General features: G+C 47.7%; 3 protein-coding genes and 1 long non-coding RNA gene across 15 annotated transcripts in view; 1 reads left to right on the top strand and 3 right to left on the bottom strand.

Moving 5' to 3' along the window:
* The window catches only part of BCAP29 (B cell receptor associated protein 29), a 49444-nt gene extending 48870 nt beyond the window's left edge, over positions 1-574 (bottom strand). Inside the window, exon 1 of one of the 2 annotated variants that reach the window (XM_050926063.1) lies at positions 464-574. The gene's annotated coding sequence lies outside the window, so the exon portion shown is untranslated. Of the gene's footprint in view, positions 1-411 lie in introns of both variants that reach the window. The other variant, XM_050926071.1, reaches the window with a different exon arrangement.
* Positions 1-19326, bottom strand: part of CBLL1 (Cbl proto-oncogene like 1) — a 169460-nt gene that overhangs the window by 108022 nt on the left and 42112 nt on the right. The gene's annotated exons all lie outside the window — the stretch shown is intronic.
* LOC127035941 (uncharacterized) lies at positions 521-2951 on the top strand. The gene is made up of 3 exons (XR_007769972.1): positions 521-610; positions 1863-1974; positions 2690-2951. It is a non-coding gene; the product is annotated as an uncharacterized LOC127035941 (long non-coding RNA).
* DUS4L (dihydrouridine synthase 4 like) overlaps positions 14363-19326 on the bottom strand; it is a 140105-nt gene continuing 135141 nt past the window's right edge. For all 7 annotated transcript variants that reach the window (XM_050926055.1, XM_050926053.1, XM_050926052.1 and 4 more), the window contains one exon: positions 14363-18282. In XM_050926055.1, the coding sequence (XP_050782012.1) occupies positions 18035-18282 (248 nt within the window). In that variant the 3' untranslated portion in view covers positions 14363-18034. The remainder of the gene's footprint in view (positions 18283-19326) is intronic.

The following is a 19326-nucleotide window of genomic DNA, read 5'->3' as shown; positions in this document are numbered from 1 at the left end:
CGCAAGCCTCCCTCCCCCTCCCCGAATGAAGAGCTCGAGCGGCCTCGCGGCTGCACTAACAGCCTCCCCTCCCCCTGGGCCCGGGCACTGTATTGCCGGGAGCCGCCCAGCGCCGCGCTACGAGGCGGAAATAACGCCCGGGCCCCGCTGGCGTCGGATGAGACTCTTCCCTCTCCCCGTTACCAAGACAACGCTACTGCACGGGGATCCCCCACCCGCCCTTTCCCCGGCGCGGAGGCCGAAGCCTCTGCCAAGCGGCAGGAAACGCCGCCGCTAAGCGGCCTGGGCAAGCACCAGAGCATGGAGCTCGGCTCAGCCGCGGGAAGCGGGGCCTGCCCAGGCTGCTGGGATGTGCGGCCCAGGCAGGGCGGGGGGCGGCACGGAGCGAGGAGACGTCAGGCTGGCACTGACCCACACGGAACAGAATCCTCCCTCCCGCCTCGGGGCGGCCGCGGAAACTTGCCTCCACCCCCGAGCGCGAGGCCGGCCAGCCGGGCCTGGCTGCGGCGGGGAAAAGGAGGCGGGCTGACGAGCGACGCCCTGTCCTCCGCGCCCGCTGACTGACGCCTGAGGCAGGCAGCCGAGCTCGGGCACAGCTTCCCCGCCCAATGTGAGGTTGGGGCGGGAGTGCGGCGGGCGGCCCCCAGGGCTGAGGGAGTCTGGGGCAGGGCTGCGTAAGGGGAGGCGCCTCCTTCTCCCCAATGAACGACCTTTGGGAGGGGCCGGGAGCACAATAGTGTTCTGCTACCCCCCCCCCCCCCCGTTCATCGCTGCCCCCTTCCGGCCGCCGAGACTTGCCCTCTTTACCCTCCCAAGCCCCTGGGGGCTCTGCCCTCCGGCAGCTTCTGCCTTTTCTCCCCTCTCCAGACCCCTGTTGTCACTGGCCACTGACAGCAGCAGTCGCTGGGTCTGGCAAAAGGGGCCACGGCTACTGCTACATGCCCAAGGTCTTGGCTACACTGGCGCGTTACAGCGCTGCAACTTTCCTGCTCAGGGATGTGAAAAAACACCCCCCTGAGTGCAGCAAGTTACAGCGCTGCAAAGCGCCAGTGTCAACACTGTCCCAGCGCTGGGAGCGAGCTAATCCCCACAGGGAGGCGGAGTACGTGGCGCGCTGGGAGAGTTCTCTCCCAGCTGGGCCTTGACCGCACTCGCACTTCAAAGCGCTCCCGGGGCAGCGCTGTATGGCTGCAAATGTAGCCATATCCCAAGACAGAATCCCGTCCTACCTTCACCTCTAGTGTTGCCAAGCCTCCAGGACTGGCCTGGAGTCTTCCAGAATCCATCTCAATCTCCTGGTGACTATTTAAAGCAATCCAGAAGATTTGAATAGGCTATTTTAAGAAAATGGCATTATATCATGGGGGGAAGGGATCTTCGGGAATAGCTTCAGTCAGAGTTGGCAACCCTGTTTAACTCTGGCTCTTCCGAAACTGGCTCCTCCAGAAGGACCCCACCCATAGGAACTCCAGGGGATGGGATGGGAGCAGAACAATAACGCTGAGCATGTTTAAAGCATGTTCACAGCACTGTAGACATAGGCGCAGCTGGGGGCACTGCCTATTGTTAGGGTTGCCCAATGTTTCCCCTTACATGACCCTGTTTACAGTTGCTGATAACTGTACTAATCTTTAACCATTTGGGCTGAAATTTCTCATGCTGGGTCCTCACCCACAACCATTTCAGATTTGGGGACAACTTAAACCTTCAAGTCAGTGGCACTGCTAGGGTACCCATATGACCCCACAGTATGCCAACATTTTTATGGCTGATTTAGAACAATGCTTCCTCAGCTCTTGTCCCCTAGCGCCCCTCCTCTACTTACGCTAAGTTGATGACATCTTCATCATTTGGACCCACAGAAAGGAGGCCCTTGAGGAATTCCACCTGGATTTCAACAATTTCCACCCCACCATCAACCTCAGCCTGGACCAGTCCACACAGGAGATCCACTTCCTGGACACTACAGTGCAAGTAAGTGATGGTCACATAAACACCACCCTATATCAGAAACCTACTGACCACTATACTTACCTACATGCCTCCATCTTCCATTCTGGACACATCACACGATCCATTGTCCACAGCCAAGCCCTAAGATATACCACCACTGGCCACCACATACAGCCCCCAGTTAAAACCTCTCCAGCGCATTATCAATGATCTGCAAAACAATCCCTCACTCTCACAGACCTTGGGAAGCAGGCCAGTCCTCACTTACAGACAGCCCCCCAACCTGAAACAAATACCAGCAACTATACACCACACCACAGAAACACCAACCCAGGAACCAATCCCTGTAGCAAACTTCATTGCCTAGTCTGTCCCCATATCTACTCTAGCAACACCATCAGAGGACCCAACCACATGAGCCACACCATCAAGCGCTCATTCACCTGCATGTCTAGTAATGTTATATATGCCATCATGTGCCAGCAATGCCCCTCTGCCATGTACATTGGCCAAACCGGACAGTCCCTACGTAAAAGAATAAATGGACACAAGTCAGACATCAGGAATGGTAACATACAAAAGCCAGTAGGTGAACACTTCAACCTCCCTGGACATTCTATAACAGATTTAAAAGTAGCTATTCTTGAACAAAAAAATTCAGAAACAGACTTCAAAGAGAAACAGCAGAACTAAAATTCATTTGCAAATTTAACACCATTAATTTGGGCTTGAATAGGGACTGGGAGTGGCAGGTTCATTACAAAAGCAGCTTTGCCTCCTGGAATTGACATCTCCTCATCTATTATTGGGAGTGGACTACATCCATCCTGATCGAATTGGCCCTGTCAACACTGGTTCTCCACTTGTGAGGTACTTCCTTCTCTTCATGTGTCATTATATAATGCCTGCATCTGTAACTTTCACTCCATGCAACTGAAGAAGTGATTTTTTTTACCCATGAAAGCTTATGCCCAAATAAATCTTAGTGTTTAAGGTGCCACCGGACTCCTTGTTGTTTTCATGCTGGGTGTCTGTCTCAGGCTCATTTTTTTTTAATGTCACCCAAAATCATTCAACCATTCCTAGAAATGAGACTAGGTAATGTACATTGTTTTGCTCTTGTTAAATTCTTGAGACATTTTATCTGAAATGCTCTGATGCCCCAGCAGGGACTTGAAGTTTGGCGGAGGAAAGGGGCGGCCTTTGTGTGAGGACTGGGCCTTTGGCAGGAGTCCTGTGGAGTATACAGCCTGGGATCATGTAATTAAAGACTACCAGAATACATATGCACAGGAGGGCTCAATTAAGGTTGCACAGATAACCTTAATTCTGGCATTCCCTAACTTTTGAGTGTTTGGCTTTCCACTCATAATAATGTCCTTTTAATGTAGTTTTTTGTGTGTAATTAAGCCTTATAAATATTCTCACCATTTTACATACAAAGAAACAGAGACAGAAAAGTGCTTTGACACTGAGTCACAGACAGGGCCGGCTCTAGGCACCAGCAAACCAAGCACGTGCTTGGGGTGGCACATTTTCATGGGCAGCATTCTGGCCATATTTTTTTTTTTTTTTTTTTTTGCTTTGGGCAGCAAAAGCCTAGAGCCAGCCCTGGCAGCAGCAGCGCATCGTGGCTGGGGGGAACCCTGGGGCCACAGCGGTTTGCACCATGGGGGAGCAGCGCCCGCACCTTGTGCTGGGCCGGGCAGGCTCCGAGCAGGGGACACTCGGGCTGGGGCCGCCCTGCGGGGCACACACAGCCACCTGCAGGTGCCACAGGGCGGCCGCCCCCCAGCACCACAGCCAGGGCTGAATGAAGCAGCCCGAGCTGCCCAGGGACTGTGGCAGGGCAGCCAGAAGCAGCAGCAGCAGCAGGGCCATAGAGGGTGGGGCACTGCCATGTGGGGCCACATCCCAGTATCAGGGGCTCCGCTCCCTCTGGGGCTACCCTGCACCGGCTCCTCAGCTCCCTGCCCAGCCAGTCCTGGAGGCGAGAGACCTGGCTGGTGGGACCCTGGGCTGAGGTGCAGCCCGAGAGCCCCGCTGCTTACCCCGATCCTCCTAGTGCTGGACCAGCTGGAAGCGAGGGGGGAGTGGGCAGAGTCAGCACTGGTGTGGGGGGAGCCCAGGGCTGGGGCAGTAGGGGATGTGGGTGAGTTGGGGTGCGGGGGGGAGAGCCCAGCGCTGGGGCAGCAGGGGGTGCGGATGGGAGAGGGCACTGGTGGGAGGGGGTGAGAGCCCAGGACTGGGGTGGGGGGCAGCCAAAATTTTTTTTGCTTGAGGCGGCAAAATACCTAGAGCTGGCCCCGGCCACAGCCAAGATTAGAACTAGGAATTTTTGCCTCCCACCCAGTCTTCTCTAAATAGCAGGACAGTAGCTTAAAGGGTACTGGAGATATTTACTCACTGCCTGGCAACACAAGGAGCTTCGTGCACTGAGGGTAGCAACATGGTATCTGTCACTGGCACCTACTGGTCTTTAGATCTCAGATAAAATGAAGTCAGCCTAAAAACTACATTGAATTTGATTCTAAGATATTCAGTATGGCGGTCTTCTTTTATTTGCTCTCTCTGTGATACCTTGCCCACTGGTGATGCTATATAAATACACAATATTCATAGACTCATATAGACTCTAGGACTGGAAGGGACCTCGAGAGGTCATCGAGTCCAGTCCCCTGCCCTCATGGCAGGACCAAATAAGGAAAAAGTATAATATAGCATTGATATTGGAATTTGGTTTGGTTTTCTTTTTTACTCTGATCAATTGATTTATTTGGAATAATATGACCCAGCATAAAACTTTTTATTTTTTAATTTATTTGTTATTCATGTGCCTGCCATCTCAGAACCTTAGATGGCAGGCACTTAAGAGTAGGGATATACATATAACCTGCCATGAACACTGTGTAGCAATACTACATGAATGTGCAACATGCCTTAGGTGGCACGTGAGCAGGATTCATCATGCAATACATTCTGTATAGGGCAGAAGTCAACTCACACATACTATCTGGCAAGAACAGAGTACCATGTAACTAAACCTTCAACCACTGAAGTTAATGTAGGGTTGTCAGGCGTCCAGTTTTGGACCAGAATGTCTGGTTGAAAAGAGACCCTGGCGGCTCTTGTCAGCACAGCTGACTGGGCAGCTAGAAGTCCAGTCAGCAGCGCAGTGGGGCTAAGGCAGGCTCCCTGCCTTCCCTGGCTCCGTATGGTTCTCAAGAAGTGGCCGGCATGTCCAGCTCTTCGGCGCAGGGGTGGCAAGGGAGGGTCTGTGCTGTAAGGTGTTCATAGAATCATAGAATATCAGGATTGGAAGGGACCTCAGGAGGTCATCTAGTCCAACCTTCTGCTCAAAGCAGGACCAATTCCCAATTAAATCATCCCAGCCAGGGCTTTGGTGTATGGTTATGCCTTTGTTATGTATTATAATTAATGTTGCTGCAATTCAAAATGGAGTCTAAGAATTCAAGATGGTGCTGTAGTAGGAAGAGTTTCAGCTCCATCTTGGTACCCTTTCTTCATGGCATTTTCCTGCCAAAATTCTGTTTCCTGCCAGAACTTGAGTGACTGAGAGCTGGCTGGAACTGGTTGCGGGCAGTGTCTGCCAGAATGTGCCTCAGGCTGGGCCGGCTTTATGAACTGTGGGGCCCGATTCGAATACACTCTCTGCCACTCTGTGCCACGGTCCAGGCTTCAACAGCACTTTGGCGGCGGGGGTTCTGCTCCCGGTCTTCCGCGGCACTGAAGGATCCCCTGCCACCAAAATGCTGCTGAAGACCCGGAGCGGACTCAATAAGGCATTGTTAGCGATGACGCGGTGCTGTCCACCATTGAGGCAACTACATCCAGTTTCTTTGCGCGGCATCGGAATAAGACCGTCGGATCAAGACTTCGGCTACTAACACCTGCCAAGGACTTTGATGCTTACCTTACCTGATCCTTATATTCTACCAAAGGATCCAATGAAGGCTTTGCCATTAGCCCAGATCTGTTGATCTCCTGCTTCGGCGGCAGAGAGCCAGATCCTTCGATGTTCCTGAGATTCTGAGATGGCCCATCAGTTGCTGGTGACCTCCATCTGCAGTAGAAGAGAGACAGTAATTGTTTTTTGGGCACTTAAGAGTTTAACGAAGGGACGGTTTAAGGGTCTGGGCTTTATGCCCCTTGCTGGAATCTATTCTTAGGTATTTGTAGTGATCCCCTTAGTGAATCTTCCCCCTGTTGTAACTTCCCCTTAATAAATCTTCTTTCTGTTTAAGGTTATTTTGACGGGTTTGGTCACAGAAACCCCCTTGGGACTGTCACATGATCTGCTGAGACTACCTCTGAGCCCATTTCCTCTGCCAGCTTCAGACTTCAGAACCCTGTCTTGTTAAGCCAGATATGCTAATCTGTTGCAACACAGACCCAGGGTCTAACCTATACCCCTAAAGCTGCAGACTTAACTGAAAAGAGCTTAGCAAGTGCTCCTGTCTCTAGCACCTAGTCACCCAGCTTCCAATGGGATCCAAACCCCAAATAAATCCGTTTTACTCTGTGTAAAGCTTGTACAGGGTAAACTCATAAATTGTCCACCTTCTTTAACACTGATAGAGAAATATGCACAGCTGTTTGCTCCCCCAGGTATTAATCACTTACTCTGGGTTCAATAATAAACAAAAGTGATTTTATTAAGTTTAAAAAGTAGGATTTAAGTGGTTCCAAGTAATAACAGACAGAACAAAGTTACCAGGTAAAATAAAACCAAACGTGTCTAAGCCTTATACATTAAGAAACTGATTACAGATGAAATCTCACCCCCAGAGATTTTCCAATAAGCTTCTTTCACAGACTGGACTCCTTCCTAGTTTGGGTCCAGCAATCACTCACACCCCCATAGTTACTGTCCTTTGTTCCAGTTTCTTTCAGGCATCTCTTTGGAGATGGAGAGGCTATCTCTTAAGCTAGCTGAAGACAAAATGGAGAGGCATCCAGGGCCTTTTATATTCTCTCTCTTGTGAGCGGAAACCCCTTTGTTCTTCTGTGCAGAGTCACCGCAACAAGATGGAGTTTGTAGCCACCTGGACAAGTCACATGTCAATTAATGATTCAATTTTTTGCAGGCCGATGCCATTGTTTACATGTTAGTTTGAATGTTCCCAGGAAAGCTCAGATGTGGATTGGTGTCTCCCAAAGTCCATTGTCAGTTAAATGTTTCTTGATAGGGCACTTACTGAGAATAGTACTTTCTCAAGAAGTTGACCAAATGCTTCACTGAGGCTACTGAGAATCAAACACATTGAGATACAAGTACATAGCCAATATTTGTAATTTCAGATACAAAAATGATACAGACATACAGACAGCATAATCATAACCAGCAAACTACAACCTTTCTGTAGACACCCCACTTGACATCCTCTGTACAAGACCTGGTGCAAACATAGGACCCTGGTTGCAACAATGATCTATACCGTCACAGTTCATGTCTATAACGTCACAGTTATATTCGCTCTGTCCTTTATTTCAATGCAACATAGGCGGGAGGCACTAACTAACTCTCCCAGTTGATAGATGTTGGTAGGAGTCAAACCTGTTATTTATATGTCACCTCCTTATTATTCTGTAATAGAGATTTTGGGGTAACTGCACGCTGCCCCTTCCCTGAGTGCCAGCTTTGCTGCTCCCATTGGCCTGAAACAACGGTGAATGGGAGCAGCAGGGGAAGCGCCTGCGGACAGGAGAAGCACAAAGAGCTGCCTGGCCGCCCCTGCACCTAGGGGCCACAGGAACATGTCAGGCACCTTTGGGAGCCACCTGAGGGAAGTGCCGCCTGGAGCATGCAACCCTCAGCCACTCCTGCACCCCACCTCCCTGCCCTCATCCCCTTGTACACCCCAAAGCTCTTATCCCCAGCCCCACCCCAGAGCCTGCATCCCACAGCTGGAGCCCTCACCCCCTCCCACACCCTAACCCCCTGCTCCAGCCCTGTGCCCCATCACACAACCAAACTCCATCCCAGAGCATGCAGCCCGCCCCTGCCCCCTTGCACTCTGAACCCCTCGACCCCAGCCCAGAGCCCCAAATCCCTCTTCCTTGGCCCCACCCCAGAGCCCTGCACCCCCAGATGGGGCCCTCACTCCCTCCCTCACTGCAGCCCCCAGCCCGGAGCCCCCTCCCACACCCAAACTCCTTCCCCGAGCCCGCACCTCCTCCTGCACTCCAAACCCTTTGGCACCAGCCCGGAGCCCCCTCTTGCACCCCAAAGCACTCTTCCCTGGCCCCACACCCCTAGATGGAGCCCTCACGCCCTTCCACACCCCAACCCTCTGATCTAGCCCACTGAAAATGAGCGAGGGTGAGGGAGAGTGAGCGACGGAGGTAGGGGGGATGGAATGAGCAGGGGCGGGGCCTTGGAGAAAGGGCAGGGCCTTGGGGCAGGGGTAGGGGCAGGGCAAGAGTGTTCAGTTTTCTGCAATCAGAAAGTTGGCAACGCTAAGTTAATGGCAAAACTTCCATTGACTGTGTAAGCAGAGTCAGGATAAGCTCTACCCTGACATCTGGTGGAAAGAATTTCAGAGAGTGTATTTGCATAGGCACGCCTACCCTATCCCAGACTGCCGAGCTGTGGGACTGCTTGGTAACAAATGATTCACCCTCAGTTGGGTGGTACTTGCTAGACAAGGGACATGGGTTCCAAAACCCAGTGAATTGAGAGAGGCTGGGAACAGGTATCTGTGCCTGGTGGTGCAGTCTCCTTGTGGAGCCAGAAGCACCAGTTCCACCCCCTCCTCTCTCCACTGTGGAATGTCAGAGTTGATTTTTTTTTTTATTCCCTCAAGAATCTAAATACAGGTTACTGAGCTGAAATCACTTTGGGCTAATGGTGCACTAGCACTGGGGCTACCCCACTAAGAGCTGAGACCACTAAGAGTTGAAATCACTAAAGAGCTGAAATAACTGAGCTGAGAGCACTGAGTACTGTGCTAACTAGTGGGGGAGCCTGAAGTTATACCGTGGAACAGAGCAGCTGGTGGAGTGGAGCAGTTGCGGGGATGGCTGGAGTGGACCACGGGACAGCTGGTGGCAGCAGAGCGGCTGGCAGAGCGGAGTAGCTGTGGGACGGGTGGAGCGGCCCACAGAGCGAGCGGAGCCGAGCAGTTTGCAGAGCAGCTCATGGAGCAGAGCAGCTGCTGGAGCGGAGCAGTTTCTGAGGACGGCTGGAGGAGCAGAGTGGAGCAGCTGGTAAAGCGGAGCAGTTCGTGGAGAAGGCAGAAGCAGAACCCACGGAGAAGCAGGGCAGTTGGCCCCGGACCACATAAGGTGCCCCTTTCTACCCAGGCTGGGGGGAGGGACCTCTACAGATAAACTCTCGAACTCTGGGGTGGCATTGACCAGAGACTTTTGGGTTGTTGGACTTTGGGGTGATTGGACTTAAAACCCTAAGGGGAAAAAGGACAGTGCCAAACGTACTTGGAGGTGGGTTTTTGTTTATGGTTTGTGTTATAACCCTGTTTGTGGTGTTTCTCCAATGGGATGCCGCATTGATTCCTTCCTTTATTAAAAAGATTTTGCTACACTCAGAGTCCGTGCTTGCGAGAGGGGAAGTATTGCCTCCTAGAGGTGCCCAGGGGGGTGTGGTATGTGAGTGTCGCAGGTCACTGGGTGGGGGCTCGAGCTGGTTATGCATTGTGTTACTGAAACGGAACCCCTGGATACTGAACCCGGCCCTTGTTGCTGCCAGCTCAGAGAGGCAGAAGGGTTACAACTGTAGTAGTAGAGAACTGGGCCCAGTCAAGAAATTGGTATCAGCTAATACCCCAATTGCATATGCTACTTTTTGTAGGTAAACCTTGCGCCTACACAGAGCCCAACTGATTTAAATTAGGCTCTGCGTGGGCACAGATGTCTAGGATTGGAAAACTCAAAGCCCCATACAGAAGATGTTTACCATTTTAGGTTCAGGCCCTAAGTTAGTAACACCCAACTGCATATGCAGGTAATGAATATTAAAATAATCACAATATGGGGCAAGCATTCCATGTCTACCAGAGGGGAACTGGAACAATTTTTATAATGGGGGTGCTGAGAGCCATTGAACCAAACTGTAAACCCCATATATAATGGAAACCACGTCAAGCCAGGGGGTGGGACAGCAAGTCCAGCACCTGTAGTTCAAGCAGCTATGGCAGGGGTGGGCAAACTTTTTGGCCTGAGGGCCACATCTGGGTATGGAAATTGTATGGCAGGCCATGAATGCTCAAGAAATTGCCGATTGTGGGGGCAAGGGGGTGAGGGTTCCGGCTGGGGGTGCGGCAGAGGTGAAAGTAAGCCGGTTCGGGCCGGTATGTATGCCGTGTTGGACCCAACTGGCTTCCCCAGGCTGGCAATTTAAAGGTCCCGGGGCTCCCTGCAGTGGCTAGAGCCCAGGGCCCTTTCAATCGCCTCCCGAGCCCCAGGATAGCAGCAGCAGGGCTCTGGTGGTGATTTAAAGGGTCCGGGGCTTCAGCCACTGTGGGGAGCCTTGGCCCTTTAAATCACCACTGGAGCCCTGCCGCCGCTACTTGGGGCTCAGGCAGAAGGTCTCCCCAGGGCTCAGGCATACCAGTAAGTCCTTTACCTTACTTTCACCCCTGAGGTGCAGGCTCTGGGGTGGGGCTGGAGATGAGGGATTTGGGGTTCAGAAGGGTGCTCCAGGCTGGACCTGAGGGGCTCAGAGGGTGGTAGGGGGATCAGGGCTTGGACAAAGGGTTGGGATGCAGGGGAGAGGGCTCTGGGCTGGGGCTGAGGGGTTCAGAGTGTGGGAGGGGGCTCTGTGCTTGGGCAGGGGTTGGGGTGTGGGTGGGTGAGAGCTCCGGCTGGGGGTGTGGGCTCTGAGGTGGGGCTCGGAATGAGGGATTTGGGGTATAGGAGGGTGTTCCAGGCTGGGCCTGAGGCATTTGGAGGGTGGGAGGGAGATCAGGGCTGGGGCATGGGGTTGGGGCGGAGGAGGAGGTCAGGGGTGTAGGCTCTGGGTCGTGCTTATGTCAAGCAGCTCCCGGAAGCAGCAGTATGTCTCTCCTCTGGCTCCTACACAGAGGTGAGGCCAGGTGCTTTGGCACGGCCAAGTGGCTCTGTGCGGTGCCCTGTCCACAGGCGCCACCCCCACAGCTCCCAGAAGCAGCAGAATGTCCCCCCTATGGCTCCTATGCAGAGGCGAGTTGCCAGCCAGGTGGCTCTGCATGCTGCCCCATCAGCAGCCACTGTCCCTGCAGCTCCCACTGGCCACGGTTCCTGGCCAATGGGAGCTGCAGAGACAGTGCTTGGGGTGAGGGCAGCGCGTGGAGCCCCCAGCTGCCCCTACATGTAGGAGACAGAGGCAGGACAAGCTGCTGCTTCCAGGAGCCGTGCAGAGCAGGAAAAGTCCCCAACCACCTCCTCAGTGGGAGCTTGAGGGCTGGATTAAAAGGTCTCACAGGCCGGACACAGTCCGCAGGCCATAGTTTACCCACCCTTGATTTATGGTCTACCATGAATTAAATAAACAGGCTCCTAATGTTAACAGAAGCCTAATTAATTATGTTAAGTAATCACAGCTAATAATCCTCCCTTCTTGCCTCTCTGAACTCAGCAGGCCTGCTCATGATGAGTACATAAAACAAAGAGTTATAGAACTCAGCAATTAAAGATAAGTAGTGGGCAGTTGAGCACAAAATTTGATTAATTAAACTTCCAAGAAGGGTATAAACAGTAACACTATGAAGAATCCTGATTCTATTGAACTCAGTCGTTTTACCATTTATTTCAATGGAAAACAAGAGCCATCTGTGACACCCTCGTACCCTATATTCAGCATTGTCTTATAATTATATGTTTTGTACAAAGCATGCCTTGTGAGGAATCATTCTAAATGTCTTAGGCTACTAAACATTAATATCTCATTGGTTTGTATGTGCTATCGTCGTAAGTGAAGTTATGAAGTTTTGCTATGTATGTGTGACGTTCCCCTTTGGTGTTATCTGGACTGGTGATCTGCTAGGTCACTCCAATTCTTGACTCTGGGAGCCAGCCTTACCCTGCTTTGCTGTGAGAACCCCCATTCCTGGGCTGTTCACTCCTGAGCTTTCCGGTCCCAGACAAAACCCTAGGAATCTCTGTCTTGCAGTGGCCAATTATGCCCGCTGGACGCTGCAAGCTTATATGAGTTCGTCAATTTAATAAATAAATTGATATGTACCAGGCTTGTTATCCCAAGAGGAGTCTCTGACATGTTTCAAACCAAATGCACTGCTTCAGGTAGAATAAACAAACAGATTTGTTAACTATAAAGATAGATTTTAAGTGATTATAAGTCAAAACATAACAAGTCAGATTTGGTCAAATGAAATAAAAACAAAACACATTCTGAGCTAATCTTAACACTTTCAGTGCCCTTACAAACTTAGACGCTTCTCACCACAGGCTGGTTGCTCTTTAGCCAGGCTCTCCCCTTTGATCAGCACTTCAGTCGCTTGGTGTGGTGTCTGTAGATGTAGGTGAAAGAGAGAGGAAGAGCATGGCAAATGTCTCTCCCGTTTATCATGTCCTTTCTTCCCTCTTGGCTTTGCCCCACCCCCCATTCAAGTCAGGTGAGCTTTACTTCATTGCAGTTCCATACTGACCAAAGGAAGAGGGGTGACTCCCCTGAGAGTCTAACATTCTTTTGTTGCTGCCTAGACCAGTGTCCTTTGTTCCTGTGAGGCTGGGCTGGGTTTGTCCAATACCTGCCCTGATGAGGAGTGAACTGCCTCTCTGCTCTTGGAGAGTTTTTGCCTGGGGTTATTTTAAGCCATGAGGATACATTTTCAGCCTCATAACTGCATACATGAAATTATAACCTATAACAACACTATAATAATTACGATCAATGCATCATGAGTCTTCCGAAGACACCCGACATGACAAACTTTGCATGGGATACCACACAATCATTTTACAAGGATATACATGGGGGTGCTGGGTGTTCCCCCGAGGTACAGATTGTCACAATGTGTTACCGAAATATGTTGTTAAGTTGGAAACACCTACAATGAGCCTTTCAGGTACAACAGTGAAGAAGTTAGACAGTGCTAATGGCCTATCAGCAAAGGCAATGGACCATGGAAAAGGTTGTGCTCACCCAGGAACGTTTCACCAACCTATGAGTAATTGGCTGCTATGATTCAGCAAGGCATGCGACCAGACCACATGACACTGAACTCCATTTTGGAACCTGTATTTTTCCACAGATGGCTGGGAACTTAGCTTAGAATAAAAGGTTCCCACCATATGGGAAAAAATATATAAGGTGGGGAGTGACATAATGATTTGGCTTCACTCCCCACACAAGAGAACACCTGGAAACCCTGAGGAACAAAGACTGAACTGGGGGAAGTGCTGGTCCCAAGCTAATCCCAAGAGATACAGCTAATTCAAATCCTATCTAGCATATTAGGCTTAGTTTGCGTTTTGTTTATTTGCTAAATAATCTGCTATGATCTGTTTGCTATCACTTAAAAATCTAACTATAGTTAATAAACTTGTTTTATCTTAATCAGTGTGTTTTTGAGTGAAGGCTTGGGAAAAGCTCAGCTCAGTTAAGAAGGGCTGGTGTGTATTTTCCTCTCATGTCGAGGGAGGGGCAAACTGTGTAATAAATTCATACTGGTCAGGTTTTTGATCAGGGCAGGATGGTACAGCTCTGGGATCCTAGGGTGGAGAGCTGGGGGTACTTTGGCTGTAGCCTCTCTATTGTTGGTTCATGCACTGGTTAGCCAGAGCCTGCATGTAACTGCAGCTGGGTGTGTCCCTGCCCATGTGAATGCTGGTGGGAGTGTAGGACCAGGAGCTGTGTACAGCTTGTCACAGCAGCACAGTGTGAGAGGGAACCCAGACTGGTGAGTCAGAGGGCTCAGTGGTACCCCAGTTCCAGGTTGCATCCCGAGGGGACTTGCCACACCATCCAAAAGTTTTTTTTCAGTTAATCTAAATTCTGAGATTTTGCTCTTCATTATTTGTGCATCTTTGTGAGTGAGCAAAACAAATAAACAAAAACCCAACACAGCCATTCTGGAGCACATGGGAGCACCTCTTAAATAGAACAGATCTCATTCTCTCAAGTATTGCAGGACTTCAGAATCAAGTGGACTTCAACAATTGACTTCTTGTTAAATCATCCTCAGACTTGTCTCTTTTGTTGACAATATAAATGTTGAATGCTATTGACAGAAAAACTCAAAATTGTAAATTGTCTTTATTTCAATAAATAAACCTAGATAATTGTATTGTAATGTCTCAGCTGTGGCACATACTTTATTAAAACTAAAGAATGACTCTCTTTTCTGCTGCCATATTTAAAAAGTCTCACGTAGCAAACATTTATTCCAAAATAAAACTCACGGTTGGGGGAGCAAGAACACCACCCCAGAACAGTTTATGAAGTATTTAATAAAAAAGTTAATCAAGTCCAATCACTTACAAAATTATTACATATATGATTCAGACAATTAGAAAATATTTTCTATTTACCGGTAATTATATCCAGAGGTATGAGAGTCAACAAACTCCCAATTCATTATAATTTACCACTTACTGGCATGAATTTCTGTATAAACATACACCATATGAAACATGATTTTTGTTCAAAATCTTTATTATATTGGACTCAAATTTGTAGCAAGTGTAGAATGTTACTACCTTGCTCTAATTTTCACTACCTTTTGCTTATGAAATACACAGTGCGTAGTGACAATCATGGTTTGGGTGAACAAAGGACAAGATTGTTAAAATCTGGCTGAGAGAACCAGGTTTAAATGTTTTCTAACTTTTTTTTTTGGATGTAATTCAGAAGAAAGACTGTTTCTTACCTGCACTGATTTTATCCTATTTCTATGTGACAGGGTGCTGGGCATGAACTGCTGAGCTAATCCTCTGTCACGCCAGCTCCAATTATGAGAGGTAGATTGGAGCTGGCTATAGAAACCTATGCCTAATTGGCAAAGGCGAAATAACTGCTAGCCTGGGGCTGCATAAACTGCTCAGAGGAAAGAAGCGATGGGAACAGATGGAAAGGGGGAAGTCAGAGAGCGGAAGGAGAGTAAGAGTGGCTTGGCTGTAGAAACTGAGTCCTTAAGGCTGAAAACCCCAATCTGTGTGTGGTGCGATTGCACGCTGTAAATAAACTGCACCAGTGATTGCTAAACCACAAGGTCTCTGAATGGTTTTTGAAGCAGAACAGAGACAGGAGCAAAGGGGGCCCTGCTATGCCCAGTTACATTCTGTCATGTCATTATTATACACTGTACAGTAACATATATTGTTAGGGTGTTGTTGTAGCCTTGTTGGTCCCAGGATATTAGAGAAACAAGGTGGATGAAAAAATAATATATTGGCTCAACTTCTGTGGGTAAAAGAGACAAGCTTTTGAGCTTACACAGAGCTCTTCTGGTCATCTGTCCAGCAAATGAAAATATTATCAATATATCTCAGGTATATCATTGATTTTGTAGTGCATTTGTCCAGAAATTCTTCCTTAAGGTAGTCATGAAAAGGCTGATGTATTGGGGAACCATCCCAGTACTCATGGCTGTTTCCATGGTTTGGATAAATTATTTGTTGTTGAATGTAAAATTGTTATGGGTGAGGATTAAATGGTTGAGTTTGGTGATGTGTTTGGGGTGGGTGAACGCTTTTCACAAAATAATCACTCCATAACGGACTTCTCTGTCCTCATCCTCAAAGGAAACCTGCACAACACTTTCAAAAGACAAGCTTGGGAACTTAAATTCATAACTGCTAGACACCAAAAATGATGTACAGTAACTCCTCGCTTAATGTTGTAGTTATGTTCCTGAAAAATGTGACTAAGTGAAACGTTAAGCGAATCCAATTTACCTATAAGAATTAATATAAATGGGGGGATGGGGGGGAGGTTAGGATCCAGGGAATTTTTTTTCACCAGACAAAAGACTACATATATATATATACCCATATATAGTCTTTTGTCTGGTGGGAAAAAAAAATATATATATATACACACACACATATACAGTATAAATTTTAAACAATTTAATACTGTACACAGCAATGATGATTGTGAAGCTTGATTGAGGTGGTGAAGTCAGAGGGTGGGATACTTCCCAGGGAATGCCTTACTGCTAAATGATGAACTAGTATTCAGCTGAGTCCTCAAGGGTTAACACATTTTTGTTAATGTAGCCTCACACTCTACAAGGCAGCACAAATGGAGGGAGGGGAGACAGCATGGCAGACAGAGCCAGAGGGACACACCCTGCAGGAGGCTCCAGGAGCATCTCCAAGGCAGAGGACAGGAGCAGCACATGGCAGTGGCGGGAGGGACAGCTGAACTGCTGGCAATTAATAGCCTGCTGGGCAGCTGCCACACAGGAACTTAGAGGAGCGAGGAGCTGATAGGGAGGGCTGCTGGTCCACCCTGGTTCCAAGCCCCCACCAGCTAGCTCCAAAGGGCTGCTCTTTCTGCAAGCAGTGGATAAAGCAGGCAGCTGCCAAACAAAGTTATTAGGGGAGCATTGTGTAACTTTAAACTAGAATGTTCTCTAATTGATAAGCAACGTAACAATGAAACAACGTTAACCGGGATGACTAAGTGAAGAGTTACTATACTTAAGGAAGACACTGAATCCATGGCTCATTACAAAAGTCTGGAACCTACTAACACCTCTTTTATCCTATGGTTGTAGAGGTGATACCTACCCAATTCACCTTCAGGGTCTCTTGCAAGATGAGTTAACTCCTTAGCTGTTCCACCTTGTATTTAGCTGTAACATTCTGAGGAGCTGGTGTTGGTGAAGACACTCCTAAGCCAATGGAAGGGTTTTGTAGTTAATCCATCTCTTTGAGAGGTGGTAGCTATGTCAATGGGAGAAGCTCTCCTGCTGACATAGCGCAGTCTACACAGTAGGTTAGGTTGATAGAACTACGTTGCTCAGGAATGTGGATTTTTCACACAAGAGCAATGTAGTTCTATTGAGATAGGTCTGTAGAGTAGACCTGGCCTGAGTGCCTTTCCCAGTCTTGAAGAGCTCTGTGTAAGCTCAGCATCTTACCTCTCACCAACAGAAGTTGGTTCAATAAAAGATATCACCTCACCCACTTGATCTTAGGAACATATCCTGTACATAATGCATGTTGAACAAATCTTTTTAAGTTTTGTGCCCCAAGTCTGCAAGGTACCTAAACACGTGTATAACTTCAAGCACAGAAGTGAAGTCCTATTTTGAAGTGAAGGGGACAAAACAAGCACATGCTTAATTTCAAGCACTGATTCAAGGTCTGATTTGAGACTTTAGTTACCAAAACAATTTCATTCTGGACTTATAGTAACACTTAACATTAAGCAGACAGAGCTTCCACTTGAAAATTAATGGAGTGGAAAACTATAATTTAATATATTAATTTTCTTCCACTTGGCTAGGAAAATCTGGAACTCTAAGTTCAACATCAGTTTAAGGGATTTCAGGCCTTCAGAGCAGCAAATGGGACACCTGAACCTAAAGAGGGGCAGTGGCGTGAAGCCCTTCTCTTCTGTGATTTAGGGGCCCACATAATTAAAACCAAAACTTAAATACTGAATTTTCACTTTAGATAAACACTAGCAGGGCTTCTCAGTTGAGCTTTTCTCAGTTAAGGGAACAATTCAATATAATTCTGTTTAATACCCTTTGGGCCTGTTCCTGCGGCCCTTCTACTCACATGAGTAAGGGTAGCAGCATTGGGAATGATCTTTGAAAGCACTTTGGTACTGCATATATAATTTATTTTCTCATAAGACACTTTGCTTAAAGCATCACATTCCTGTGTATGGCAATGCATTACCATACATATATAAAAGCTATTTTCAAGTCATGAATATTTTCTGAGTTGAAAATAATGTTAATATAAAAATATAATATGATCAGTTCAGAAATGTCCAGTAATGTTACACTGCATGAGATCTTTCAGTGCACTGTGATTTTGACTAATAAATATAAGTGTGGGGAAACCTACCACTATAACAAAGTACCCGCAACTCTAAAATATAAAATGCAATATTCACATGATTAAAATACTTTAAAAGCTATTACACCCCATAGTGGTCATTAAGGTAGTCCAGAACCGCTGAGGTGCTTGATAAAACATTAAAAACCCTTTTTTCCTGTTTTGAAGTTATCCGTTCCATCATGTACATTAAATGATGATGAAAGCACGTAAAAGGAGTCCCATGTTCAAGAGCAATGTCAACCCAGTCCTGGATGCACTTCAAAGGTGTCTCTTCATATCCTGCAAACATGGCTGGATTGGCTAAGAGCCCCCTAGCAACCATTACACCTTCAAATGGAAAATTTGAGAAGTGTTAATATATATTTTAACTTTTAACTTTTTTATGTTTACCTGAGTGTTTTGTACAGCACCCATCACCACAGTATCTAATACTTGTGAATAGGTAACTAGAGAGCAGTAGAAGCTAGAAAGTCGATATGGCAACTGCACCCTGGGAAACTCTGTTTAACAGTCCAAATCCAAGATTACTTGTGGTATTTAGAGGTCCAGCCTACCCACCTTAATGGCACTTCATGATAGAGGATTTGAAAGAAAACACAGCATACACAGAATGGGAACTTTTCTTCCCAGTTCCTTCAGTAATATTTTGTTTTTATTAGCTAAACATAGGATGATCCTGTTTTTTTGAGCAAAATTTACTACTGATTGACCCATAGCGAGGAAACAAATTCATCCCTTGTGGTAACTCAAATGACTTAAAGAACACTTGCACTGGCTGGTAAAGCCTCGGCTGAAATAGTGCATCCAGTTCTGGGCACTACACTTTAGGAAAGCTGTGGACATTTAGTCTTGAGAAAAGCAGACTGATGGGGGAACCTGTTAAGACTGCAAATTTGTTAAGGACTGTTATAAAGAGGACAGGGATCAATTCTTTTTGTATCCACAGAAGTAGTAGTAATGGGCTTAATCTGCAGTAATGGAGATTTAGGTAAAACTTTCTAACTATAAGGGCAGTTAAGCACAGGAATAAGCTTCAAAGGGAGGTTTAAGAATCCCCATCATCGGAGGTTTATAAGAACAGGTGGACAAACACCAATCAGGGATGGTCAATGTCAGGGGTAGGCAACCTATGGCACGGGTGCCGAAGGCAGCACACAAGCTGATTTTCAGTGGCACTCACGCTGCCCGGGCCACCAGTCCGGGGGGCTCTGCATTTAAATTTAAATGAAGCTTCTTAAACATTTTAAAAACCTTATTTACTTTACATACAATAGTTTAGTTATATATTATAGACTTATAGAGACCTTCTAAAATGTTAAAATGTATTACTGGCACGTGAAACCTTAAATTAGAGTGAATAAATGAAGACTC

Source organism: Gopherus flavomarginatus, chromosome 1, assembly GCF_025201925.1.
Source record: "Gopherus flavomarginatus isolate rGopFla2 chromosome 1, rGopFla2.mat.asm, whole genome shotgun sequence".
Classification (NCBI taxonomy): Eukaryota; Metazoa; Chordata; order Testudines; family Testudinidae; genus Gopherus; species Gopherus flavomarginatus.
The sequence above is the reverse complement of the archived record's forward strand: the minus strand, read 5'-3'. Positions and strand labels throughout refer to the sequence as shown.